The sequence below is a fragment of the Molothrus aeneus genome, chromosome Z, assembly GCF_037042795.1.
Source record: "Molothrus aeneus isolate 106 chromosome Z, BPBGC_Maene_1.0, whole genome shotgun sequence".
Lineage (NCBI taxonomy): Eukaryota > Metazoa > Chordata > Aves > Passeriformes > Icteridae > Molothrus > Molothrus aeneus.
Genome location: NC_089680.1, coordinates 46,501,006 through 46,528,414, shown reverse-complemented (window position 1 = coordinate 46,528,414; position 27,409 = coordinate 46,501,006). Strand labels below are relative to the sequence as shown.

At 44.1% G+C, this 27,409-nt stretch overlaps 3 protein-coding genes across 4 annotated transcripts in view; 1 reads left to right on the top strand and 2 right to left on the bottom strand.

Annotated features, from left to right (window-relative positions):
- Window positions 1-2,121: 2,121 nt before the first annotated feature.
- On the bottom strand, window positions 2,122-10,841 carry DNAJA1 (DnaJ heat shock protein family (Hsp40) member A1). The gene is made up of 8 exons (XM_066568889.1): window positions 10,570-10,841; window positions 10,294-10,471; window positions 9,138-9,242; window positions 8,811-9,038; window positions 7,333-7,447; window positions 5,316-5,431; window positions 4,647-4,747; window positions 2,122-3,845 (listed from the first exon to the last, which is right to left on the bottom strand). Exons 1-8 carry the CDS (start codon window positions 10,699-10,701, stop codon window positions 3,627-3,629), a joined length of 1,194 nt encoding a protein of 397 aa, XP_066424986.1. The 5' UTR covers window positions 10,702-10,841; the 3' UTR covers window positions 2,122-3,626.
- A 399-nt stretch (window positions 10,842-11,240) lies between these two features.
- Window positions 11,241-21,411, top strand: APTX (aprataxin). 2 transcript variants are annotated; one of them, XM_066568891.1, is made up of 8 exons: window positions 11,241-11,341; window positions 12,244-12,380; window positions 13,107-13,153; window positions 14,824-15,135; window positions 16,585-16,644; window positions 19,567-19,793; window positions 20,603-20,706; window positions 21,032-21,411. In XM_066568891.1, exons 2-8 carry the CDS (start codon window positions 12,251-12,253, stop codon window positions 21,184-21,186), a joined length of 1,035 nt encoding a protein of 344 aa, XP_066424988.1. In that variant the 5' UTR covers window positions 11,241-11,341; window positions 12,244-12,250; the 3' UTR covers window positions 21,187-21,411. The 2 variants fall into 2 exon arrangements, with proteins under 2 accessions (XP_066424988.1, XP_066424989.1); XM_066568892.1 differs by lacking the exon at window positions 11,241-11,341 and adding an exon at window positions 11,612-11,744.
- Window positions 21,250-27,409, bottom strand: part of ELP1 (elongator acetyltransferase complex subunit 1) — a 34,954-nt gene continuing 28,794 nt past the window's right edge. Inside the window, exon 35 of the mRNA XM_066568888.1 lies at window positions 21,250-26,732. Within this exon, the coding sequence (XP_066424985.1) occupies window positions 26,665-26,732 (68 nt within the window). The 3' untranslated portion in view covers window positions 21,250-26,664. The remainder of the gene's footprint in view (window positions 26,733-27,409) is intronic.

The following is a 27,409-nucleotide window of genomic DNA, read 5'->3' as shown; positions in this document are numbered from 1 at the left end:
GCTGGCAAATGGACATCTCAGTGCCCACTACAACCACTTGATTTTATTTTTACAGTAATCACAATGCACTGCTGGTGAGGTTCTCTTTGTTGGCCTTGCTCATGGATATCTAAAGCCTTTAATGCATCAGATCTGTATTTTTGATCTGCAAGTTGAAGGCTGGAGATTGAATTGGAGCCCTGCTTTTGTGGGTCCCCAGGGTGCAGGGTGCCTCAGGCTCACTGGTATCCATTGCAGGTGTGTGGCTCTGAACCCACCTACCTATCTCTGCTTCAGCCCCTCTATATACTGCACAGCCAACTCACTGTCTCTTGTCATTCAGCCACCTGCTGCAGCTGGTCATCCACCTGTGCACACTTTGTACAGGTACCAGCCTTTTTTTCTGAAGTATCTGGAGTATCCATGGAAACCACCTGTACTGACACCTGCCTCACCAGTTCTGTCTGCATGGAAGCATCAGGCTTCTCAGGGGCTGTCTCAGTAGACACACTGGCTTTGGCTCAGGAATGCCCACCATTATGGCAGAGACTTAAAGCACTTAGCACTTATCTGAGATGTGGATCTACTTTTATTATTAATTATAATTATTATGTTTTCCTGACAGCAGTTAACAGGGTAGTTGAAGTCCCATTCTTTGGGCACTGTAACAGTTTTCATTTACTCCCTAAGAAAACAGTTAAGCCTGGCATTTGTTTATGTGCTGTTTTCAAAGAGTGGCTTAAATCAAACCTCTTGTCTTAGTGTGCTTTCCTAATGCTCTGAGCAGGGATCAGTCACAAACATGTCTTCCCAGGTGAAGCTGCTAATGAAAAAGCATAGGGCAAGTTGCTTGACCTTGCCTCACACTGTAAATTCAGAGCAGATTTGGGATGATTGAGTTTATACCCCTGGGCTGAACCAACCTTTTCCACTCTTGCTGGCTAGCAGGTATTCAAAACTATGGGAAGGAGAGGACCTGTAGCCTAAGGACTCTGAAAGCAAAGCAAAAGTGAGAGTAGGCTCTTTCACAGCCAGCCTGTGCAATAGGAACTTTGTTTTATGGGGAAAATATGAAGTCCTAAATGCTTTTCACTGGTGCACAGTGAAAAGAATAATTGTAATAAAGAAAAATATAAGCTTGATCACATTAATTAGGTGGTGTTGAAATACTGGAAGTAATTGCAAACTCAGATTACAATAGGTCAGGTTACTATACTGGTAGTTACAGAAACAGCTATTATGTGCTACTGTATCCTTAGTTTCTAGAGCTGTCTATTCTGTTTATTTCCCCAAACTAGAAATTGTATCCCACATAAAGCAACAAGTCAGAAAAAATTCTTACTTCATTTTTCAGTGGCACAGAACACATCTAGCTGCTTGCTCTAACTGTATGATCCCCAGAGTATCATGGGACAACAAAGTCCTACTAACGTTTGCCATCCAGTGCTTTTTGCTAAAAGCTTATTCTTCTGCTGCCAGTATTTGTTTGGGGCACAGATTTTGTATCTGTAACCAACTAATTTCAAAACAGAATACTAATCTGGTGGTGTTCCTGCTGCCCTTCCTCCTAGCAGAGCATCCTTCCCGGGACTGCTAAAGCCTCTAGAGGCAGCTCCTGGTCAGCCACCCTCCTCCAGGAACCTGGCCCATCTGCCGTGTGGCCATCAAGCACCAAGCAGGATTGTCATGTCATGGCCTCCAGAGTAAGTCAAGAATGTCACCACAACTATTCCAATGCAGCTATGGGTGGGTGTGGTGAAAGGAAATGCAGTGTTCCTGAGAAACTAAGTTTATGGAATGAGGTTTTTTTTAAATATAATACACAGTCATCTGAAGCAAAATCATGTCCCACTGTCAAGAGAAAGGCTATGAATGGGTGTTGTTTGTTCTTGCTGTTTTTATCTAGTGGTTAAGGAAAAAAAAATCCAAAACCATGGGTGCTTACTGAGCTGGAAAAAAGGAGCTTATTTTACTGCTGTTTTAGTCTCAAGCCAGCTGTGCAGGATTAAGCCCTAGCCAGAAGAAGATTACTTTCTGTTTCTCCCCTTGACTCAAACCATCCTACTGACAGAGCACAGGCACCTGCAGGTCACATTTTTCATCTCACTGATGAGCTCATTCAAGTAGAATTTGGAAAAACACTTGGCCTACAGAATTTTATTTCTGTTGAGAAAGAAAACAGAAAAGTAGGTGAAACATGCAGGTGAAAGATCACAGTTCTGTAAGTACCTGAAAGGGACCACATTTGAGGTACAAAATCCATGGTATACTAGCTGTCTTTATACAATGAAACTTGTAACATTTAGATAAACTAGAGATGTTTTGTCTAAGAGCTTCCAGATATTCAGGTTACAATACATGTACTGCCGCGCAGCAGCTACTTAGATGAGTTCTCCTCGCGACACTTTTGCTTCCAAGCAGAAAAGCATAAGCTCTGTCCCAAGCCAGATGGTTAAGACTAAACTACCACACGAGAGGTTAAATCTGGACATGTCCTCTCAGCATATTTTCTGAAAGAAGGTTTTAAAGATTTTTCTGTGAATAGCTGTCTAAAAAGAAGGGGGTGGTGTTTTTGAACCAACATCTGGTCTAAGAAAAGAGGCAATGAACAATTTTGTAATTATATCGGAAACACTTCATCTACAATAATTAGAACATTCATACAGAAATTTAAGAGTCAGCTTGAAATAATGCACACAATACATTCATTGCAGAACATCCCAGATGCAGTGGTTGGTTGTATTCAACAGCCTTCTTTCCTTTGCAGGATCACATATACCCACTAAGAGGACCGGTGCCGCTCTCCACAACACACCAAGGGTATCTGATTTCAGTAATCAGGGTGGAAATCGAGCTTCACCTAGCAGCAGTCTGACCTTCCAAGCCACCTGCATGCTGACAAAGCCTAGAGGATTTTACTAATGCACAGTAGCCAAGACAGCTCCAAGCAACCCCTGGCTCCACAGGCAGTGTGGCGCAGGACAGCAGCCAAACGTGAGTCACTGATGAAACAAAGCAAGCTCCACACCTAGCTCTGGGGTCAGGACCAGTGCTGGCACAGGAAAGGACTATCTGACCTCACGTGGAATAGCGTGGAGAGCTTGGGGATCTCATGACATTAATGGGCCTGTGAAGATTGACCACATCTGTGTTAGCCTCATCTACCATGTGGGTGCATTACAGCCAGGGCCTGTTTAACGAACACCAGTACAAGCCCAAACATTATTATCCTAATTGGTACAAAACTTTACTACATCTTACCATGGATTATAAGTACTTGTACATACTTTATTCACAGAGTGTAAGATCTAGAATTTCTAAAAAGCACACCACAGAATCTTAGTTTAAGCCTGGGCAATTGCACACATACAGGAATTACAAGGTTTGGAATAAAAGACAAGCAGGTAAGGGAGTTTTCAGGACCAAGAGGCAGGGGTGAAGTGCAGTCAACTTCATTTCAGCTTGCATCCTGGAGCTTTATACAAATCGCAAAGTCAGTTTAGTAACTTAGTTTATTTCTTTATGCTTTTAGAAATGACTATGGCTGGATAGAACAACAAATAGCAGGTGAGGGTAAACTGCTTGTAGTCCTTCACTCATCCACTACTGCATACAAAACAAGCATCACAAGTTATTCACTGGCCCATTTATGATGTCTGGCACTGAACACCACCTCTAGGCTGATGCTCATCATCTTCATACACTTCTCCATTATAGTGGTGTTTTCGCTTTTGAGACGGATCGAAGTCCACTAATTCCACCTGTTCCATTTCCTCAGTTTCTTCTATCTCCTGCCTTGTAGGTAGCAGTTTTTCGAGTAAGGACAGCTTATCTGAGGAGAGGAAGCCACTCTCTGGGAAGATCACCTGAAATCAAGAGCTAAGGTTACTCAAATCTATCTGAACTGTCTTTTCATTAGGTCAAAGAGACCTACAGGTTAAATATCTGCCAAAGTCAGGTCTGTCATCCTAGGTTACTTAAATTCAGAGCTTACAAAAATATCAGCATCACTAAGCTGTTTTTTAATGCCTGCATGAAGTTAGCTTCTAACTCTGGCAACTCAATCAACACCTTTCTTCATCTGCCTCAGGCTGCCCTCTAGAATCAAACACAAAAGCAAAGTAGAAATGTAATACAATAGTGCATATTACTACATATTTATAATAGCATATACAACAACATATTCAAATATATATATAATATAAATACAAACAAAACGTCAACATTAGAGATATGGTTAAATATATTCTAAGCTGTAGCAGACGGGGCTTACTCCTACAGCTCCCAGTATTAGCTTCTCCCCAGAGAAGAAAACCAGCATTTTCCAACCTACTCTTCTGCTCCAGTGCAGAAGTTGAAGTTACTCATGCATCCTTCCTACAGGGCAATAGAAACTAAAGAATATGTCAAGCAAATGGAAATTCACAAGGTTGCTGAAGAAACTCCTCTGGTACCTAATATACTTTGAAGGCACAGTGTTCCGGAAGTTTTCTCTATTCTGAACTATAATTCTGATGGGTTCCATGTTCCCACCATTGTAAAGAACAAATACCAAAACAGGATATCTGATTATTGGTATCTCTTATTGACAGGGGTAGTGCTTGTTGGATGAATTTTGGATGGATGTTCAGTCCTGAAATGCTGTGGAAGTGAGTTGATTCACTTACCCTGAATTCTATGATCAGACGTCCTTTTTCATATGGTCTGCGATAGATTGGCATACCTTCATTCAACACACACTTAATAGCCCCATGCTCAACAACCTGGCCTAAAAAAAAAAAATAAACAAAAAATTACCAAAAAAGGAAGGGAGCCATGCAAGTAACAGAAGCAGCTTTAGTTATAATTCCCTTCAGTATTTATGTAGCTTTCTACATTGTGGTTAGACAGCAACATGTAGTAGTCTAACAGGAACTTACTGCCTGGTAACATATGAGTAGGAAAGCAGATTGATGTCTACATTACATTCCTGTAAACCTTGTTATGCTTCCCAAAGGAAGCATACTTACAAATTTATTAAGTGCTCCATCGCTTCCAAGGCTGAAAAAGTGGTTTTCAGAGACCCACGGCCTTCAATTCTCATGAGATATCCTCAGGATGCAAGTATGTCCATGAGGTAGGGTCTGTTACTATGTCACGCAAAGAGAAAGTTACTGCTGACTGCTATGCAAAAATCCTTTTTTATTTTAAGATTTGAACTGCAAAGACTAGGGCAAAGAATTTGATACCAGCACACATCCCATCTACATGAAGATGGGGAGCTTCTGTTCCTTTAGATTTCCAGCTTACATTCACTGTATGCTAGAATTTCCAACAGAAAACAAACCAACTCTTACCAGGATGGGAGGTAATAATAATAGTTCTGTTATCCAGAGTTGTGATGGGCTTTTGAAAGCCACATAGTGCTTCAACCAGTTGAATATCCATAGACAGAAGTAGATCTTCATCTCGTCTAAGGCAGAACCAATCAACAACAGCCACAGTGAGAGAGAAACAGTACAAGGATCATACCCAACTTCAATATTTAAAATCTAGAAATTACAATAAGCTGTAATTATAACAGAAACCCAGGCAACTAAAAAAAGCATACCAAATATTAATGTAGCTCCTCAATTACTAGAACAATGCTCACTCTGAGAGCCATTACGATCATGTCAAGCTATCTAAAGTGTTGCAAGTGTTTATTGAGAAGAAATAAATACAGCAAGGCCCATTGGCATCCAGTTTCACTTCACTGCTCATTCCCAATTAAAAAAAAATTCTCAGCCTCATAAATACTGAAACTGGGACAATTCATTCCTTTCTTTGTGCAGATAAATACAGTCTTAATTGCACTAGCTTGCACTATGGCGATCTGTGACACCCTCAAGATTTATTACCAGGGTAAGTCTGAACACGTGATGGCCACTCTGGGTAATGATACAAGTACCAAGAAGTATCTGGAATTATCTAGTGTTAATTACTTTAATTGTGTTCTGACTTCAGTATGGCACTACTAGTAATTGTCTACATGTTCAAAGGCTACAAAATCCTTCATCTTATTCAAAGAATATAGAGCACTCACCCTGTTTTTAAAACATCTGACAGAAGACTTGAACGAAAAGCTAATTTTAGACTCTGACAGGAGAGGAGGAACATCCCACTTGTGTGAGAGCATGACCTCAGCATAACCCCACAAGACCAGTAATATCAAGGGTTATTGAAGGACACTAGAACTGAAAGCATTGGGCAGAAGGATAGACAAAAATAATGTAACAGAATTTTGACTTCAGGTCCCAGGAAACCATGAGAACAGTTTGGCACATCTGAATCAGTGTCTGGTTTCACTGGAAGTTAAGAAAAATCAGCTGAGTAAGCTCATCCAAAGCAGAAGTGATTCTTAACCTGTGAGCTCAGTGTTCCTTGGCACAGAATTCTGGCACCAGCTTCAAGAGCTCAGCACCATACATGATAGTCAGGCAGACCAGCTGCAGGTTTCCTAAGAACCTTTGGCTCACTGTTCCTATTTACAAGCACAAGGTCAGTGATAAGTGCTTTCTCTAAACCCACCACTTCCTTTGTAACTGCTCTGAGCAGCAACAGTGAGAAAACAAATGCAACACAGTTCTGCAAGCTCATCAACGGTGCTTTTAACTGGACCAAAATATACTGGACAGACTAATTCCACAAACAGTAACACTACAGAGGGAGGTATGCAACACCCAGCAGTATTGCCTGGGAGCACAAAATAGTTGAGATGTGGTCAGCACTGCTTGAGTCACTTTTGCTTTCACAATAAAAGCCAGACAGGACCAATTATGCTGCCTATAGCACTTGGGCAGGAAATAAAGTGTGGCAAACCGCACTTGATCACAAGGGTGCACACTATACTGAGTAAATTTGTCCTAAGTAAGATCCACGAATGCATGTGCACACACTCCAAGTTTTCTGTGTCTTGAGGCCATGTGGACAACAGTGGACTACATTAAATGGCAATTTTCTGAGCTAAATAATTGAAAGCAAGGAAACATGTCACAAATATTCAAAACTACTAAAAATTTCAGTATTCCAATGAGTTCTTAAAATTAAAGATTTGTAAACTCTTAGCTGTAACTGCTTTTGTTTGCCTTCCATCCCCTTCTGCTGCCAAAGCTCTCGGGAGATTAGCTCATGCTATTAGAACACAAGTGGCCAGACTAGTTGCACCAGAACTCACCTCAGAGCTGCTCTGACCACCCAGACAAACTCATGGCTGAGTGACAGTCATGTGATCCTATCTCCTGACACTCCAGTACCTACAAGATGAGTGGTAACCAAGGAAGCATGTGGAAAAACATCACAGGAGATAACATAAGAGAATTCAAGCATCTTTACCTTGTAAATACAGAGTGGTCTTTCTGATCCAAGACAATAATAATATCCCCGGGCTCCAGACCTGGCTCTTGGTCCCCTTCACCATGGAATGTTATTTTCTGACCATCCTTCATTCCTATTGCACAAAACAAAAACATTTTTCTTATTTTTAAGATAAAAGCACCACCAACAAACACTTTTAGAGGCATGAACTGGCATCAAGGTATCTTTAAGCAAGAACATCAGGATCTTCCCTTGAAGCATTTGTTTTTATTTTTTCTTTTAATCCACTCACTTGTTCAACAGATCTTAGCAGTGCTAACCTGAATTCAGTCTCAAGACCATCAGGTTTAACTGTACTGCCAAAAGAGCCACCAACATAAAGTCCTGAAGGAAAATATCATCAAGACAGTTTTCATTATACACACAAATACAAAGAAGAAATCAGAAACACTGTGTACAAACTCTATTTCAAGAGCAACTGACTAGTCAGCTTCTTCAGTTTCATAAATATGTGGCACATCTCCTTATGAAGCATCATCTCAGTGCCTGCCATGTAGAAGAAGCATTCCCCATGGACTGAAAACCTCCTGTAAGAAACTTGTTTCACCCACACAAGAAGTCTATTGAACAAAAATACTAGCTTTCTTATGCTATATGAGTCTCTTTTCCCTTCCTTCTAGAAAAACATCCTCATATGTTCAAAATATCAGTAATATATCCCTTCTAGTCCTCATATTTACTGCTACTGTAGGATTTTGCCCACAAATTCAGGCATTGCATAAGCTCTGCTTACACTTTACACATGTAACAGCTGCAGGTCACAATCACGAGCGAGTCAGTAAAAGTCAAGTACTTGTCAGCTTGCTCTGTCCTACAAGCTGCACTGCTCCAGAGACTTCTCCCACCAGCTTCTGGGCAGGCCCCTCAGCAGAGATGCATTTGTCACTCAATACCATTACCTTCACCCATCACACTGAGGGTCTGTGTATCAAGCTGCATTTTGCCAGGCAAGGAAGTAGCACCTGTGCTGGGCAGCACTGTCAGGGGTGTGTAGCCAACAGAGTTCTAAGCATGAGAGGCTTAGCACTGTCTCTGCACCCTATCACTCTAGTAGACCCGGTTCCCCTTCACACTGAAACACAGCGGAAGTGATCGGAGTCTGCAGGGTTTTGCTGCAGGCAGTGAAAATTGATTAGACTACTTGATCACAAACTGGCCTTAGAGGGACTTGAAAAATAATTCACTGCTTACTATAATGCAAGTTTCAGAATTCACTCTTATTTATGTGCCAGGCTTAAGAAGTGAACACAGAGGTAGTTGACCTTCCCTAGAAAACAACTCTACTTTTTGTAAGACAACAATAAGCAATTTTGCTACGTATTTAGCACTGTTGCTTACCAAACTGACACCAGGTATTTGCTAAGGCTTCTATTTTAGTGCTGCAAAGTCAGTCAGCACATTCAAGTTCAATACTTCACCTCAGTAAGACACCTCACCTTTGTCAATGTGAACTTCCAGGATCTTCTTCTCCCGAACAATTTTTCTGCCATTGCAGCTCTTACACCGGTCCTTGGGGCTGATACGCTCCCCATGCCCCTGGCACTCCATACACACAGACTGGATCTGCTGCACCATTCCTGGCCCAATCTGGTGAATTCTGATCTGCATGCCTGTTCCCCTGCAATTAGGGCAGCATTCTACTGCACCTTTCTTACCACCACGACCTGAGAACAAAAAATGGAGATAGGTGGTTATGTGCTACCAGAAAAAAAACCCCAAAAGCTTTAGAAACATATTCTCTTTAGTTTCAGTTTCAACATTACCTTCACACTTGTCACAGATGACATTTTTCTGCAGTGCAAGTTTCCTCATTGCACCATTGTACATATCTTCCAAACTTACTGACAACTGGTGGACCACATTTTTACCTGTAAAAGAACAAGTATTTACTCAAGCTTAGAAGCTTGGTCTTCACATCTCCCTGCCAAGCCATGGTAAGCCAAGTCTCTGGGTTTTAGCATCTGGTTTCAATAGAGCTTTGCCTTGTTTTGCTCGTATTAGTCAAAAGCCCCTTCTCAGCTGCTGTCGTATTAGGTAACAGTTGTTATGACTTTGACTCTGGCAAAGTCAGAGGATACCTTCTGGAAAGGTACAAACAGTAAAAGCAACAGAACGTACAGTACCTCAAATGTGTAAGTTTTATAATGCAGGACCCTGGTTTCAACAAAGTCACCAAACAGATCTCCTACAAACAGAGAGACTCTGTTTGGAATCTCCACTTCGGCACCTTCCTCCTCTCACCACGAGACCTTCTGGAACCAGAAATGACCAACTACAGTTTTACCCTCGGGAACTCCTTAGCACTTCAGCTGCTGTAGGCTCAGTTATCTAAAGGATGCTGAGCTCTGGGCTGTTACAGACTCTTAACACTTAAAAACAAAACAATTTTTCTTCCCTTTCTCAGCAGATCTGCACTAAGAGGTGATGGGATCAGCACTGCTCTTAACAAGTTTAAAGTTCCCAGCGTGATTAAACTGGAGCTTAACTTCTGGGTAGCATTTTACTGCACCTTCAACATAATACCAATGCACAGTGCAGAACAGAGAAAAGTTTCACAGACTGAACTGGATCTTGATGTCAAGTTAGTTGCTTTTACACGCTACACTTACACTAGCTTAGTTAATAAACTATTTTAAGATACTTTACCCTTTCATTTCCCATTCTGTCTATCAGCAGCTAGGCTTACACTCAGCTAAAGGTACTCCAAACACACCTGGTTAGCGATTAACAGAGGGCAATGCACAGGAGACCAAACTACCACTGCACCAACCAAACGCCCTCCCTTGGGGTTTCAGGTGTTAAGGGACAACAGTTTTCTCCAATTTTCAGATTAACCCTGTACTTCAATTAAACTCTGTTTAAATTCCTACATCTATGACATTCTCTTCAGAGAATCTGATATCCCCGCCGACACATTACCTCGCCTCTCCCTCTGCATCCTTCCCCCGCCGCCGAAGAACATATCGAATATGTCCATGGGTGACCCGAAGCCGCCGCCAGAGCCGCCCTCCTTGATAGCTTGCTCGCCTCCTTTGTCATACAGCTCCCTCTTCTTCGGGTCCGACAGCACTTCGTAAGCTTGCGAGATCTGCTTGAACTGCGGAAAAGACAGTCACCGGCACTCAGGCACCTGCAGCACCCCCAGCGGGACACCCGCACGGCCCCCTCCCGCCCGCCCCGTTCCGTCCCGCCGACCTTCTCGCCCTCATTGGGGTTCTTGTCCGGGTGGTACTTGAGCGCGAGCTTGCGGTAGGCCTTCTTCAGCTCCTCGGCGGACGCGTTGGGCTTCACGCCCAGCACATCGTAGTAGGTGGTCTCCTTCACCATAGCGGCGGTGGCGGCGGCAGGAGGCCCCCGGGGCGGCGGACGCAGAACCCACTCGGCGCTGCTCTGATCCCGACTCTTCTGGAAAGTTCGGGCCGGTCCCGCAGCCTCACCGCTTAACAACCAGCCCCGCCCCGGAAGTCCTGCCCCGCCGCGCGCCGGGCCCGGGCGAGTGGCCCACCAATGGCTGATGGGGAGGGGAAGGCGACTGGCCAATCAGCGCGCGCCTCCGCCGCCCGCTTTGAGCGCGGACCCCGCCCCGCCCCGCGCGGGTGGTGGCGTCCCTGCCCAGCGTCTGCCTCGCCCCGCGCCTGCGCGCCGGGCCGCTCCCGCCCTCGGAGGCACAGAGCTGCGCCGGATACGGGGCACCGGCCCGGCCGCCGCCTTCCGGCACCGCTTCGCGCCTTTCCCCCCCTCACCCTACGCGGGCCTGACTCCGCGCCGCACAGGCCGGCCGGCGGCCCGGCCCGCTTCACTCCGCTGCGCCTTTGCCAGGACCCACTGCCCACCCCCGGCTCCGCGGGCCCAGTGCGCCTGCGCCGGGCCACGCGCCGCGGCGGGAGCCTTTGCCTGGTCACGTGGGTGACACGCTGCAGCAGCTGATTGGCTGCGGGGCGGTGGCGGCGCGAACGTCACCCGCGCGGTGAGGGGGAGGGGTCCGTCCCTGCGTTGCCATGGGAACGGGGCCCACGGGGATGGGTGTGGTGTGCCGTGCCGTGGGATGGGTGTGCCGTGGGATGGGTGTGCCGTGGGATGGGTGTGCCGTGGGTGTGGGTGTGCCGTGGGTGTGGGTGTGCCGTGGGTGTGGGTGTGCCGTGGGTGTGGGTGTGCCGTGGGGACGGGTGTGCCGTGGGGACGGGTGTGCCGTGGGGACGGGTGTGCCGTGGGGACGGGTGTGCCGTGGGTGTGGGTGTGCCATGGGGACGGGTGTGCCGTGGGATGAGTGTGTGACAGTGCCGGTGTTACACCGGGACGGAGCCTGGCTTTCCGCGGGCATGAGCTCTCCACCGCAGAGCTGGGAGGAAGAGGGCCGAGCGCCGGGCAGGGTGAGGGATCTTTGCTGTTCAGGGTCAAATTGATGTAAACTTGAAGGTTTCATAGCATGGTCTGTGTGCTGAGTGTTGCTGGATGGAAGCTGTCCCGACTCTCTCTCATCTCTTGTCTTCTGCTGCTCTCTCTTGTTTTGGTGGTTAATTTCTCTGGTGAACTCTGATTCAGTGGGAAACAAATTGAGCTTTTTTGGTGGCTAGGCTCTTCTGTCAGATGGAGGAGTCCCATTAAATCCAATTGATTTTTCCTGTATATGGTTCACGGATGTGAGAATGTACGGTGGTGTAGGAAGGAAAACAGGATTGCCCTTTCACCAGCAACCTGCTCTTAGATTATGCAAGTGCTGGTGACATGCTTTGCTTTGAATTTCAGAAACTTGAACCAAGTTAGCAGAATTGGCTCAGCTAATGGATGGGCTGGCACCAGAATTCATGGACCCTGTTCCACAGGAAGGTGGCCCTCGGGAAGTAAAACACTGTTTATTTTGCTCTATAGCTCAGTGATGCGTGTGTGCTGGCTCGTGGGCAAAGAGAAATGCACTCAGCGAGTGAAACTGCCGCACTTAGAAGCTGTGGTAGTTGGGCGTGGCCCAGAGACTGGGATAACGGATAAGAAGTGTTCACGGCAGCAAGGTAAGGTGATTTTGCTCAAATCCTGCTTTCCATGTGCAGAGCAGCTGAGCTTGCCTCATTCCTCTATGTGGTCTGCAGGGTTGCCTGGTTCTTGAAGTCATCAATCCTTTTTAATAAGCACTTACTCTGGGGCCTAAAAAATCAGAGACACCCAATGACAGGACATCCACCTCCATAAACTAAAGCTTTGAATCTTAATGTGAGTTCCCAGGCCAAAAGTTGTGTTTCACTGCCTGCATCCCTGCCTCGTGAGCAGCACTTCTTCTCCATAGTATTCCACCAACTGATTTTTAGCATGACTTGTTATTTTATACATAAAATAATGTGATGTTGGAGAATGTATGAAAATACCTATCACCTATACAATACTGCACATCTTCCTTGCTTTATTTTCTGTGCCTCTGGACACAGTCTTGCTCTATGCCTTTTTTATTTTTTTTTGTCCCAGAGGGCTGGTAAGAATGTCAAGAATATGTATAAGACATCAACAGAATCCAGCTTTGTTCTGAAGTAATTCTACCCTTGGCTCAGTGTGTGGGTTGGCTCTGTTTTACCTGTAGTCCTGGAAAGAAGAGATGAGGCAGAAGTATTCTTGGCACGCATTCACAGAGATCAGCTCCAGAAAGAAACAGCTCTTCAAAAAGAGGAGTGTTTTCTGCACTGGGTGGTTCAGCAGAGTTCTTTTTATTTGCATGGTTTTGTGACACTTTGTTCTTTCTTTTCCAGTTCAGTTAAAAGCAGACTGTAACAAGGGGTATGTCACAGTTAAACAGGTATGTTTTTATGTATGGATCTGCAGTATTTCTTGTACTTACTGGGACAGTTGTACTTAGCTCCACAAATGCTCCAAGTGATGATAATGATCACTGGGTCTGAGGGACCTGAAGCTTTCTTATCACCAAGGGAGGTTAGAGCAAGTGACCCTCAGAAGTGAACTTTCTTCTTTGTGGACCTCAATGAAAGGCTGCACTATTCCTTCTAGATACATTCCAGTCTAAGACAGCAAGACTTGCAGCATCAGAGAATGCTGTTGTGAATACTCAGTCAGTTCTGTTGGGTGCTGCATTTGAGAGACTTTGGACTTCTTCTACTAAACTTGTTTATCTTCCTCCTGAGTCTTAAACTTCATAAGCTGAGGCAGTCCTTCATTTAAGGTTGAACTTCTTGTGTTAATGGGAACTCCTCAGTTGTAGAATATTTTATGGGTGAGCTCATAAAGCTGAAGATGTGGTTACTTATGGGAAGAGATGGGATGTGAGACAGCACTGCTGGAATGCTCCTGTTACCAGATGGATGGAGGTAGGCCTACTGCCTCATGCTTACCAGACCCAGTATCTCTGAGATAATATGAAGGGAAAGGTCTCTGGTGCTGGTGTTTGTGTGTGTGTGCGCCCCCAGCATCAGCCTGTGCGGACACTACCACAACATGTTCTACCTGCTGAGGGGTCACGTCTTCTCTCAAAATGCCTCCACAGCCCACTAGGCACAGGCACCCCGGGGGTATCTGGTGAATCTGGCAGAGGTATCTAGGACAGTTTTTCTCAGAAATCAACCCTAGTCATGGTTTGAGTATTGTGTTACTGGAATCTCAAAACTGGGAATACTTTCTGGTGGTGGGTGCCAGCATGTTTTCTCTGCCTGTTGAGGAGTTGCTCCCCAGGTGACAGGTGTGTGGCACAAGGTTCCAGTGATCAGTTGTTTGATAATTTATTCACTCATGGGAAGCATCCTTGACCTGAGTGAAACTGCAGAGCTGTAGACTAAAGAGATCCTGGCTGGAATCAGGTGTGTGCTTCATTGTAGTGAATACCAAGTGAGAAGTGTGTTACCATCTTGTGAAGCATGCAAGTATGGCAGTGACAAAGCTAACAAAAAGTCTCTCTGACTGAGTTCATCAGTCACAGGAGAGAGTTGTTTTCCTAAAGCCCGTTTTGTGCATAAATATTAACTAAAAGCATTTTGCTGAAGACTCCTCATTTTTGTAGGGTCACCCACATGACGATGCAAAATCCAGCTATCAAGCAATCACTGTAGGTTGCCAACATCACAATACCATTGCACTTAAATAATTTGCTAAAACTACTGTTACTCCTCAGAAATAGTTGCTGCTGTTACTAGTTGTTTAATAGGTTGCTAATTGGTGTGGGAAGTGCAGCACAAGTGATGCTGTAACTGTGTAACTGCTGCAGACCCAGGCTCCCTGTGACACAGGCCCTGAGGTTGTGTGCTGACAGCCGTGACTGCAAGACTGGGACAGAAGCAGATGTCCCCAGTGCTGCGCTGCCTGGTCTGCTAAAGTGGGTTGATGTGGGCAGGGTTGGTGGTGAATACAAAATGCATTTGCTTTCCAGGATAATGGTATTCCAGGAGAACTGAACAGAAGTTGGCAATTCCACTCACAACATAATTTTCTACTATTTTTTCCTTTTTCTGTCTACTAAAGATAGGGGTCAACCCAACTAGTGTTGATCTTGTGAATATTGGCAAGGATGAAGTGGTGAAAATGAAGCCAGGCCAAGTTCTGCATATTGTAAATAACCTTTACCCCTACACGGTGCAATTTGCCGAAGAGTCTGGGGAAACTATTCCAGAAACAGACAAGATGCCACATGAAGGCTCCTGTGAGAATGATGATATAGAACTTGTGCCCAGAAAAACAATGAAGTTGGAGGTGGTGGATACACAAGGCAGTTCTACAAATCCAAAGCTAAGCAATACCAGTGTAACTACACATGAAGGAACTTCGAGCAAAAAGGCGAGTGTGTTGCTATTAGTACTTGTGCTGTTTCTCCTGGGGTTGTCTCCTCCATGAGGAGACATGGTCTTTTGCTTTTGTGGATTCTGCTAGTGGCAGGCATCTCAGGTGAGCACAGATCCTCAAAGTATACAGAGCATGAGAGGTGTTACGTGCTCCTGACATCACCCATGCCCTGGGAAAGTTACTTGGGACCCATGCTAACCTGACCTGAGAGTTAGGTATGTGTGAGGATGAGCAAATGAGGATTTAATCTCTGGTTTCAGCTGCAGTTTCTGCTAGAAGAACAGTCCACGTGAGCTCTATTTAGCTGCAGTCACCCAAGGACACTGTCCTAGCTCTTGAGTGGTTATCTAAAAGCAAGTGCACAGAGAACAGAACAACCTGAGCTTTTTCTTTTTAAAATTTGTTTGCTTGTAATTGCACGAAGCTTTTTTTCTCCTCCTGCTTTGTTCATTCCATGTGGCAGAACCATGCTTACATTAGTGAATGTTAGCAACCAGAATCTTTGAAAGGGAGTTTTTAGCCCTATGACAAAATAAAAGACCTTAATGCATTTGGAACTAGTGCAGTGCTGGAGGAGAAGGCACAGAAATGAAACCCCTTAAGACAAAATTTTATTCTCAGGTTGCTGTGAGTTAACCACTTATTTAATTTGTGAACTTGGGCTGGTTATGTTAGGGCCAGATTTGTGGTAGGATGAGCAGGGAGTTGACAACTCACACTGTTTCCCTGCCAGGACTATAATAATGTTTGAACGTCTTCCTTTGTAAGAATATGATGAATATCATTACTGCTCTGAATAGTTAAAACATCTGTTTTGAAAAAGGTGCACTCAAGACACACGTTCTATTAGGTGTTCAGTAGCAAAGTTTAGAAATAGTCTGTCTTGGCTTGATCTCCCCATGCTTTTATTGTTTTCTCTACAAGCCACTGAACAATATAAAAAAAATCAGTACATCTAAGGATCAGGCCACACACTGCAACTACTTTTTTTCTGTGCAGAGCAGTATGGGATAGGACAGTTAATGGACATCTTTGTTCTTTCTTTGGTTCTTGTGATCCCTGAAGCAGAGGGCCTTGTGCCATGACACATGCAGGCAAATTATTAAATTTAAACACATTTATAGCTCCGTGCTGTTGAATATCTAATGTTTGGAAGATTGAACTTTCCATCTTCACAGTATCTTGTTAAAAGTTTTCAAAAGTAGCTTTTTGGGGGCAGTTGGAGCAGGTATGTTGGCATTTTATAGAAAGGAAATAATTGAGCTCTCATTCAGCTGTTATACTGAACTATATACTATATACTGTATAACTATAACTATAACTGTATACTGTTATAGCTGTTGTACTGCTGTGTACAAATGAATATTCTTTACTGAATCCTTTGAAGTATATAATTGAACGCTTAATTGTCTTACAATTTATTTTTCCCATTCTGTGCTATAGGAACATTTAAGACACTGGAGTCAGGGTCTAAAGAGCTCCATGCAAGATCCAAAAATGCAGGTGAGAGATGTATACTTGCACTTTACAGTAGATCCTGTCTAGTAAAGCTAAATGAGCTTTCTTTCTTCCTTCTGCAATTTGCTTTAACAGTCTGGTTAATCAGTGGAGTCCTGCATGAGGGCTGAAATATACTTGCATCTCTCTCTGTAGTAACATTAACTTGGGAGTCTCTACTGTACTGATTTTGCAGATTCTCATTGTGTTAATTTCTTTGAGCTCTCTGCACTGTGTGATTTGGCCAACAGATTTCAAAAAGGTTGATGGGAGAGCAGGCAAGCTGTGCAGTTGCTTTGTTTCCTCAGGGAACCCAACTAGAACAGGGTTATCATTTGAAGCTGAGAAAGCCACAGGGTTTCCCATTCTCCAGCAGTTAGCGCTGTGTTGTTTCCTGGTTTCCAGCAAGTTCTTAACTTTCATACCTTTATGTCAGCTGACGTGATCTGACCTCTGGCCTCACTGGGCCCCTTCAGGTGATGATCACTGTTAGGCTGAAGATAATTTAGAGTCATAGTGTATGTTGAGTTGGAAGGGACCCGTCAGGATCATTGAATCCAACTCTTAGCCTTCACAGGACATTCCCAGAAATCACATCATGTACCTGAAAGCTCTTCTTGAACTCTGACGCACCTGGTGCCATGACAGCTTCCCTGGGGAGCCTGTTCCAGTGCTCAGCCACCCTCTGGGTGAAGAGCCTTTCCTGATATCCAACCCAAACCTCCCCTGACACAGCTTCAGGCCATTTCCTCAAGTCCTGTCACTGGTCATGAGAGTGAAGAGATCAGTGCCTGCTGCTTCTTGTCCTCTCACAAAGAAGTTGTAACTGCAATGAGGTCTCCCCTCAGTTTCCTCCAGGCTGAACAGACCAAGTGACCTCAGCCGCTCCTCATATGGCTTCTTTTCAAGGCCCTTCACCATCTTCTTAGCCCTGCTTTGGACATTTTCTAAGGGCTTTATGACTTCTATTGTATCACCCAGAACTGTCCCCAGCACTCAAGGTGAGGCTGCCCCAGAGCAGAGCAGAGCAGGACAATCCCCTCCCTTGCCTGGCTGTGATGCTGTGCCTGATGCCCCCCAGGACACGGGTGGCCCTTCTGGCTGCCAGGGCACTGCTGACTCACGTTCAACTTGCCACTGACCAGGACCCCCAGCTCCCATTCCATGGAGCTGCTCTCCAGTCTCTTGCTCCCCAGTCTCTCTATGTCCAGAGTTGCCCTGTCCAAGGTGAGAGTCCAGCACGTTACCTTGTTAAACTTCTGCCCAGCCCTCAATTTGTCCAGGTCTCTCTGAAGGGCTTTCCTGCCTTCAAGGGAGTTGACAGTTCCTCCCAGCTTAGTGTCGTTGGCAAACTTGCTTTCTGTTCTTTCCAGTCCTGTGTCCAGGTCATTTATGAAGCTGTTGAGGAGCTCAGGGCTGAGATGGAGCCCTGTGGAACCCCACCAGTGACAGGTCACCAGTCTGATGTCACCCCATTCACTGTAACCCTTTGTGCCAAACCTGTGAGCCAGTCCTTGCTTAACTGATAACTAAACAGAAGGCTCCTGTTTCTGGATTGATTTTTCTTGTAATTCAAGTGTGAAGTGTTGAACTGCGTAGATTTACAGGAGAACTGGATGCCCATTGTCCTAGAGTTGCCAGCGCTTTCAAATGAGTCTATATATAGGGGATGATAAAACCCCTATAGAGTACGTTCTTCTTCTGTACTATTTAAACATGAAGCTTAATTTTTACCCCTGAAGGAGAATTCTATATACTTACCAAAACCAGGCTTTCTTGACGCGAAATGTAAGCAGGTTTTAAAACTGTTCTTTTAATGTTAGACACAAATAACTGTTTATGAATGAAGGTTAGCTTTATTAGTTGTAGTTTCAATCTGAATACACAAACAATAGAACTCCTATCTTTTCTTTTTAATCAAATATTAAATGGCCATATTTCTTTTTTCTTGGACATGAAAAGACTTGAACGTGATCCTGTTCCTGTTGGCAGCAGGAGCAGACAGTAATATGTGTGTATAAAATATCTTGCTGCTGAAAGAATCAGTCCTATGATTTGTGTGCCAATAGAACTCTATTCTTCTTTCCTGTAGAGTAAGACTGATCTGTATATAAACATACAAGACTTAATTAGCAAAGGTGACAAAGACATCATCCATCTCTCATCAGCTGGTGCCCTGCTAAGAGACCATAGACACAATACACAGTTTCTCTGTCACAACCTGATGGGTTTTTCTTGCTGGATTCTCCCCACTGTTGTCCACAAGCTTCCCAACCATTTCTCTTCCTCAGCTGCACTGAATTGTTGCAGAACAAAATGAATAAAACAAAATGAAAACAGGAAGAAGGACATGATGGACAGGAATCTGTTCTCCTTCTTGCGAGTGATCTTACAAAGCAGAACACTGGGTAGGATGAACTGAAATAGCCCAGACTTGAATATTTTTGTCTTCATAATGCTGGTGGAGGTCTGCCGCACACTGCTGATAGCACATCTGAGATTTGTGCTTCACTCTGGAAATCTGCAACCTAATACATTCCAACATATTCTGTATTGAGCACCGTGGTTTTGTTTGTGACTGCAGAGCTTGAGCGTAGCTTGATGGAAGTAGAGTTCCCTAGGCCTCACTGATATCTCAGTCCAGGTGATTTTCAAAAGTTCATATACCCCTGTAGTTATGGTTAACTTACTGCAAAGTAAGATTAGAACGCTTTTGCCCCTTTTATAATGAAGTATATGAAAAAGGATGCTGGAACACCTCTCCATAGCTGCCTGTTATGTTATGGAAGAGGGTACTTATCCTGGAGCAGCTTAATTCCAGCAAAAGTTTTCACTGGATAGCATCTCTCCACTAAATATAGTGCTTATAGGAATAATATGTTTAACTTTCAATTGGAAAGTAATCTAGTTATTTCATTTTTTTGCAAGGTTTACAAAGATGAAAAGATTGTAGTCATCAAGGATAAATATCCCAAAGCACGTTACCACTGGCTTATCTTACCATGGGACCCTATTTCAAGCCTGAAGTCAGTCACCAGGGACCACCTTGCACTTCTGGAACATATGCATGCCGTTGGGCAAAAAATGATTGAACAGTGCCCTGCCAGAGAGAGCCTGGAGTTCCGACTGGGTTACCATGCTATCCCCAGTATGAGGTAAGACCTAGAGGAGTCATGTGGTGGACATGCTGTTGTTCCAGTTACACAGATCTGGGGCTAAATCCATGAGGAGATTTGGCATTGCTAAAGAACAGGCAGTCCTCCTCAACACTAGAGACAGCTTGGTGTGCAGTCCTTTGCCCCACGCTGCTGTATAGATCCTGAGGCACGGGGGAAATGCCTGTTGGGCTTCTCTAGCAGAGGTTGGTGCCTAGGGCTGTGGGATGCCTGTGGTCCGGCCCCAGTGACAGAAGCACTGCTGCCATTGCTGGGGCATCCCGCTCTCAGGGCACCAGCATGAGATTAGAGACTGACTCCTAGACCTGCCAAGTCCTGCCTAATACCAAGCAAGGATTTGAGTCTTGTGTCTAAGTCCAGACCTTAGAGTGTCCAAGTGTCTGTTGATACTGCAGTCAGTTGTTCTCCAGTTCTTGAATGAAGCTTTTGAACACTGATCAAGTCCCATTCAATTACTCTACAAATAATAAAACTTTGATTTATTATTAAATCTTTAATAAACCTGTGGTTTGCTAACACTACTGTCTCTGCCTTTTTGGAAACTAGCAGGAATATAGACTGCAGTGAGGGACCAATGGAATATGCAGACTACTGACCCTGACTGTTTATAAGTGACATGCTTGGCAAGAGACAGTGCTTCCAGAACAGACTGTGTTTCTTCTGTCACAGGGTCAGGAATGACCCACAAGGCTGGCACCCTGTTGAATCATGTTTGCAACTGATACAACTGCAAAACAACTTTGAGCATTAACCTTCTTCTCTCATATCTACATTATATTTTTTTTCAGTCAGCTACATTTGCATGTAATCAGCCAGGATTTTGATTCTCTGGCCCTGAAAACCAAAAAGCACTGGAATTCTTTTACTACAGACTACTTCTTAAACTCTCAAGGTAATGATTAGAGAAAGTATTTCATAACATGTAATCCCACTTGCAGATTCTGGCTTCGGGCTTTTCTTCTAAACAAATGTGCAAGTCATACATTTTAATTGCAGTAAGTGAAAGATTTTATTTAATTTAAGATATTGGGGAGTAGCACTGCGTAAAAGTCAACAAATTTCTGAGTAAAAGTCAACAAATTTTGTGGCTGGTTTAAATTAGAATGCAGCAATGACACATTGTGCATGCAAAACAATGCACAGAGATTTGCAGTGTCATGTGTTTCATGACACTATGTGGTCTCAATACCTATGGTCTTTTTTATTTTTTTCCCCAGATGTGATAGAGATGGTAAGAAGCAAGGGAAAAGTGATAGTGAAAGACCATACCTCTGAACTTCTCAAACTCCCCCTCAGATGCCATCGCTGTAAACAACAGCTGTCCACAATCCCGCAGTTAAAGGAACATCTTCGGAAACATTGGCCAAAATGATTTTGTAAAAAATAATCTTTCAATCTATCTTCAGATTTCAAGCCAACCAAAGACCACAAAATGTTAATGGAAATGTATGTTTATTAACTAGAGTGACATGTTGTAATGTGGGGAAAAGTGGCCTGGAAACAGCAGCATACTAATTTAGTAATAGCTTCAACAAAACCTCAAGCCCTCTTCTTCCTTCCTACTGAAAATGTAAATAAAGTGACTTCTGAAATGGAAGCTTTTTGGTGCAGCTTTATTGTCGTACAGTCACTTACTAATCTGTAAGTGAACTGAAGTCTGGGACAAGTGCTTTGTTTGGATGAAAGGATTTATTTTAATTCAGAAGCTGAACTGAGCCCAGATCTACTGAGAAAGGAAAGAAACAATGATTTAGAGGTCTTTCTCTTGACGTTTTCTGCTTACCACTGAAGTTCCTCCTATGTGTTAATGTTGCAGGCACTGGTGTGGCTGACAGAATGTACTGTCAGAGGAGAGGCAGGAGCAGCAGCTGATCACCCCCACTTTGCTGAAAGGCCTAACAGTTCAGTGCTGCTGAACTGCCCCTCAGCTAGGGGACAGCCACTGCTCAGGCTCTAAGTGGAGCAAAAATCTCATTTGGGTACAAGGATGTATTTACACATTTTTTATGTAATACATTTGTAATACACAATAACCAGCTTTACTGCTTCCTAGAGTAATAAAACTATCAAGGTTTGCAGTTGCTTGTCTGCATATGTTGAGGTTGGTACAGAAATTCTGTGGTTTAATCCCGTACTGTTTCTGCAATCAGGATTTTAGTGATCCTCTAATAATTTGATTGTTGTCAAGATGTGAACTTCCAGAAGCAGCAGGACAATACTAGTAAAAATCTCTTGAGTCCAGATCTGGTTTGTACAGTTCAGCTCCATCCTAAGCCCAACTTTGAGTTAAGTAAGATGATCTCTGGGTGAAATGGCTTTCAGTAAAAGAGTGCACAGAGCTTTTGTTACACAAGCAAAATGCTGCTCCTAACAATAACACATTCTCTAGGGAGAGGGTGTCCTCTTCTTCCATTCCCCCATGCAGCAGCATGTTGCTGTACCCACTCAAATGGGGCAAATAATAAGTAAATGTTGCTGGAAAAGAATAAAGATGTTTCTGTCGTAAAGTTATTCCCAAAAATGTGCTCTTTCAACCTGGTATGCAAGAAGCCAAACCACACAGAGGATCACATTTATTTCATGCTTGTGCAGAGATAGGTGCTAGCTGGTTAATCCACAGAGCCAGCACATCCAGTTCTAGCCAAGCAGTATAGCTAAGATATTTTCAAAATATCTGTCTGCACTTACCTGATATCTAAATACCTGCTGATTCAATAGCTCTTGGACAATCTTTTGCCTGCTTCAATATAAGGGTGCAATGTGTTTTGAATTTATTGTGCATGTTCAGTAGGTAGGATTCTTCATTTGGAGGTGGGTAGTCTAATCTTTACAGATATGGCTTTCACATTATAATGAGCTAAGTTCATCTAAAGGATGTTTTTTAGCTGATTTAGTTAATTTCAGTAAAACATGGAACCTTGCCAAATGCACGATTTCTGTTTGTGTTCTCTACTTGTTTCAAAACTATTCTGCAAGACCTGCCATTTCCCACTTTTCTGGATCTTTAAAGTATTTATAGTTCTCCTATGACTCACTGTGCAAAATCTTTTCTTAAACCATTAATCTTTCACCAGAATGGGGTACAGTAAGATGAACAGGTGGCCGTGGCCTAATTTAAAACACCAGCCACAGTTCAGCTATTGCTGACATCAGTAATAATATGCCTTAAATTACAGAATAAAGCTTAGACAGTAAGGAACAAGGACAAAAGCACAGCCAGTCTATGAATCCATTCTTGTCACAAACTACGGCTTCAGCTGCTCCGGAGGTAAAGTGCTAATGCTTTGCAACAGGAACTAATTTGGACCAAGGCCAGCTGCAAATGCTAGAGAGCTGTGGTCTTCCTCATAGCAGACCCAGGCCAGAAAGGGAAGCCATGCTTCTTCACAGTGAAATGTGCTGCTTTTGGCCCATGGCCCATCACATCTGGGTGGGAGTGATGGTTTTAGAACCTCTCGGAGCAGGTCAGAGTGAAGCATAACCCCCTGCAATTCATCTGTCTGGAAACAGCGTGCAGCTGAGTCACAGTTGCCACACACTCAAATGGGGAGCACGATTCAGGGGGACAAGCCTATCTATGATGTAAATCAGCAGCATCACCAGGAGAACCACTGCCACTGGGCTGACCCCAGGGGGAGGGATGGCAGCATGTCCAGCACTGTGTGAGGTCAACACTGTATGGAAAAGGTCCGCAGGAATGGCAGCAGTGGGCACCAGCTCTCTGAAGCCAAGAAGGGGCAGCCACCTATAGGGGTAGCCTCAAGGCCACAAAGCATCACGAGTGACTTTGAGGCTTTGCAGGGACCCACAGCCTTCCTCCAATCTTTCCTCTACAGCTGCCAAGTCAATACAGAAGACTGCGAGCAACCAATACAACATCTCTGTTGGAAGAGAGCTGCAGAATAGCAGCATAACCTTAACACTCATCAGCCAGTGATGATAAAGCATCTCCCTTCCACACCTGGCTGTAATTAGATCTCTACTGGAACTGTACTATCTTCTGTGATATTGTTACAGGAATGCAGCCTAAAGCCAAGGAAGATGTGGTAAAGGACTTTCCATGAGATGTGCCATGAGATTTGTGAAGGGATTAACAAGGGATTAACATGGGCTGATTGGTAGGCTGATGGGGTGACAGTTTATCAGGTGGAGGGCCAGATGACCCCTGCCCCTGCAGCCATCCCAGTGGAAAAGAGAATGGTACAAGAGTTCTATTTCACCCTGATGAAAATGCCACTGGCTTTGTTCTCTCTTTGTAACACTTAATAATCATTTACAAAGAAAGTTCTCTCCCCCTCTTCTCCATTTACAATTGCAGTTATAGAATATGAGACTATAGTCTCATCTCTGCTTCTCTCAAAGAGTAACTTTATTCTTTAAAAGCCTCCAAGGCAGAGAAAGAGAACATAACCACCTTGCAGACAAGTCAAGGGTCTTACTCGTCTCTCCCTCAGAGCAGAGTTGCCTCTTTGGAAAGATCTGTGACTCTGACCTCATTAGAGTATACCTGGGAACACTTGTACAAAGCACTCTACACTTTTATTTAGCAGGTGTGTTTATCACTGGCAAGAACTATAATCTATGGCTCCAATGAACCACACTGTGCATCTGTTCATGAAACTTCCTACTGAACTTGATGGATTTATGTTCCTTCTGTGTTTAATGAAGCTAATCAGCAGACAGGTGAAAAATATCTAGCAAGAGAAACAGGCTTCCATACAGCCGTATTTGCTCAGAGGTTGAGACATTTTTAAAGTGAACTTCGTATTTCTGCATTAATGGTTTACTTCAATTCCTGGTAACTGTGTTTGTAGGAGCCCCCACAGAATTCCTAAGAGTAAATTCAATATGTCTGTAATGACAGAAACTAAAACTGAGTATATTTCAAGATTACAGGCATCACTAAGAAAGCAAAAGAACATGGCAGCAGAAATCAAGGGAAAGCTGACTCCGAGCTGCTGCTGAGAAGAAATTAAGGTTCAGCAACTGCAGAAGTAGTAAGAGGGATATTCCCCCTCAAGGCTCACCCACTCTAGGTGCTGCTCCCAGCTCTACTGCTCCTTACTCCAAGTTCACTCAGGACAGAAAGGTGCAGGGGAAGACAGTAAGAATTTTAAGAATGATGTATAAGACTGGTCTTCACTTGGATGGCAGATTTTTGCCTTGGTGGGAGAACAAGAAAGCACACCTAACACAAAAGGGTCTTTGGCTTTCACCATCACCATGATGAAAAAACCAAAGAAATCATACGCATATTTAGGCACAAGCATGAATCCTCAGTAAGCCAGTGGCAATTTTATCTTTTCTTGTGTTCTCTTTCTAAACAATAGCTTCAGTTGTGCAAGACCTCAGCATTTCTTGGCATCAGATTTAGGAATGTCAGGAATTACTAGAGTCAGTGTCAGATTTCAGTTGCAGGGCCAGAGTGCTTTGCAGAGAAGCACAGATTCTCCAGATCTGGTAGATGGCTTCTGTATTTCACCATGGACTATGCTCTGCTACCATTTTGAAGACCCAGATCCTGTGAAACAGTCTTGCCCTGTAAAGACTTTCATGTGTTTTGCCATCTCAAAAGGCTTTACTCTTGGAGAATCTCTTTCCAATGTAGTCACAGTATTTGACAACAGGCTTAAGTCACCCCCACACAACCCAGAACAGGCCAGGCAACTCAGAACAACTGGAGATGTGCTCCAATGCTTCACACTGAAAAAAGACTTTTACCACTCCCCTCCACCCAGCAAGCCCAAGCCAGCACAACACAGACAGTGCAAGACTAAATGGCCACTCCAATCTGATGGAGTTCTTGCCACACAAAAACAGTTACTGGCAGCACTGCACATGCTCACGCTGTGTAGTCAGAACACAGCTGTGCCATTAAACAACTCCAACAGACAGTAAGCGCCTTGCTTGTAAGGTGTTTTTCTGCAGAACCCAATGGAAATGGCCTGAACACTACAACTGCCAGGCCAAAATTAACCAAGAAGGGGATGCTGCCACTGAGAGGGTTTCCAGCCTCATCTCCTTCCTCTGCTCCCAGAACTATTGCTGTTACTTCTTGCATCAGATGACAGTATTCTGAGGAAAAAACTAATTCTCAGTACAAGATCAGTTTCCAGATGACACAGTTCTGCAATAATGCTGTGCACTATTGCACTATTATCAGGATACAGCTGCTGATCAGTCAGTGCCATAAAGCACCATTACTTTATCTTTGATCTCAGATAATTAGGGTAGTATTACCCAGCAAAGTGGAACACCAACACCTCTGTCCAAGACCACCCTGGTGTGACCAGGCCCAGTTTCAATACAATGTCTGTTGGCACTGCAGGATTCATTCTGATATAAGAAAGCAATAATGAAAATCTGGTATCAACAACACCCAGCTTCAGCAGAAAAGACACAAAATTTGTTTGGCAACTACAGGAATTTGCGATTGGTACAGTCTTGCAGGTGAGTTCTCTAAAGCAGGCTGAAGTGCTTAAAATGTGGCTTGTTATCATAGTAGGTATCAACTCTGGGAGGGAGGGATGGCAGTGAAGTTAACCCATCCAACACTGGGGGGATTGCTTCATCCAGAAGGGGGGAACAGTGGTAGGAGCTGTCAGAGCTGCATGTCCTTTTGCTCCCCAGCCTCACAAGCCACCTCTGCAGTGGACATGAGGGCTGTGCCCATAAGTGTGACACCATATGGGTGGCAGTCACAGCTGCACCAGGTGGAGGGACCCTTCACTTGCACAGCCCTAAGAACAGTGTATCAGAAATACCAGAACAGCAACGGCTTCTGCAAAGATATAATGAAATTATATGAAAAGTTAGAGTTCAGAGTCCACAGAGATTCCTTGGCTTCTGGTTACTGGAGAAGATGCAGCTTCCACTGTACATTTTTATTGAATTTTGGTGGAGTCAGTACTTCTGGATCTGAAAGACAAATGGAGCAAGTGTCAGAACAGGGGGTAACAGCATACAGTTTCTTCAAGAGCTGTCAACTACTTTGTCCACTTTTCTTACATCAAAGGATGCTGAGAAATCTCTTGCCATCTATAATTTCCCTGTAGTGACCGATAACCAGCCTGCACAGGAGAGTGTCCTCAGAAGACATGCTTTCACCAGGAAACGTCTGGGCACACCAAGTCCCCTCTTAATTGTTAAGTGTTACTGTTCAGAACGAGGAGGCACAGGCACAAAGCCACAACCATTAGTGGCACAAAGCAGAACTCCATTAATTCACCTGTCACTGGCCCATCATGCACCACAGTGAGCTCCTTCGGGACAAAGAGCTTTTTCTGAAGCCAGCCCTGGTAATTGGCAATAGACAGGTTGAATCTATAGATTTTTTTTCTCTCTGGCAATTTCAGGACTAGCAGGGAAAGAAGATGTAGGACTAGGGGAAAGATGAAAGACTGAGGAACTGGGACCACCCTTGGCTAGGTCTCTCAGCCCTGATTTTGTATTCACTGCAAGGACTTTGAGAAGGCAAAGTGACATGACAGATTGTAGCCTGGTCTGGTCAAGGGCCTGACTGCCAAAGCCAGAGAGAAAAATTCAGCAGGTAATTTACAAGATGATTTATCTAACACGGTCTTTAAGAAATCAGA

Coding starts and splice junctions, on each gene's coding strand:
- APTX (XM_066568891.1), top strand. CDS start 12,251: ATGCGTGTGTGCTGGCTCGTGGGCAAAGAGAAATGCACTCAGCGAGTG. Junction 15,136..16,584: donor AAGGAACTTCGAGCAAAAAG/GCGAGTGTGTTG, acceptor TCTGTGCTATAG/GAACATTTAAGACACTGGAG. Junction 16,645..19,566: donor TGCAAGATCCAAAAATGCAG/GTGAGAGATGTA, acceptor TTTTTTTGCAAG/GTTTACAAAGATGAAAAGAT.
- DNAJA1 (XM_066568889.1), bottom strand. CDS start 10,701: ATGGTGAAGGAGACCACCTACTACGATGTGCTGGGCGTGAAGCCCAAC. Junction 5,432..7,332: donor GACCACTCTGTATTTACAAG/GTAAAGATGCTT, acceptor GTTCTGCCTTAG/ACGAGATGAAGATCTACTTC. Junction 4,748..5,315: donor TATTATTACCTCCCATCCTG/GTAAGAGTTGGT, acceptor TTTTTTTTTTAG/GCCAGGTTGTTGAGCATGGG.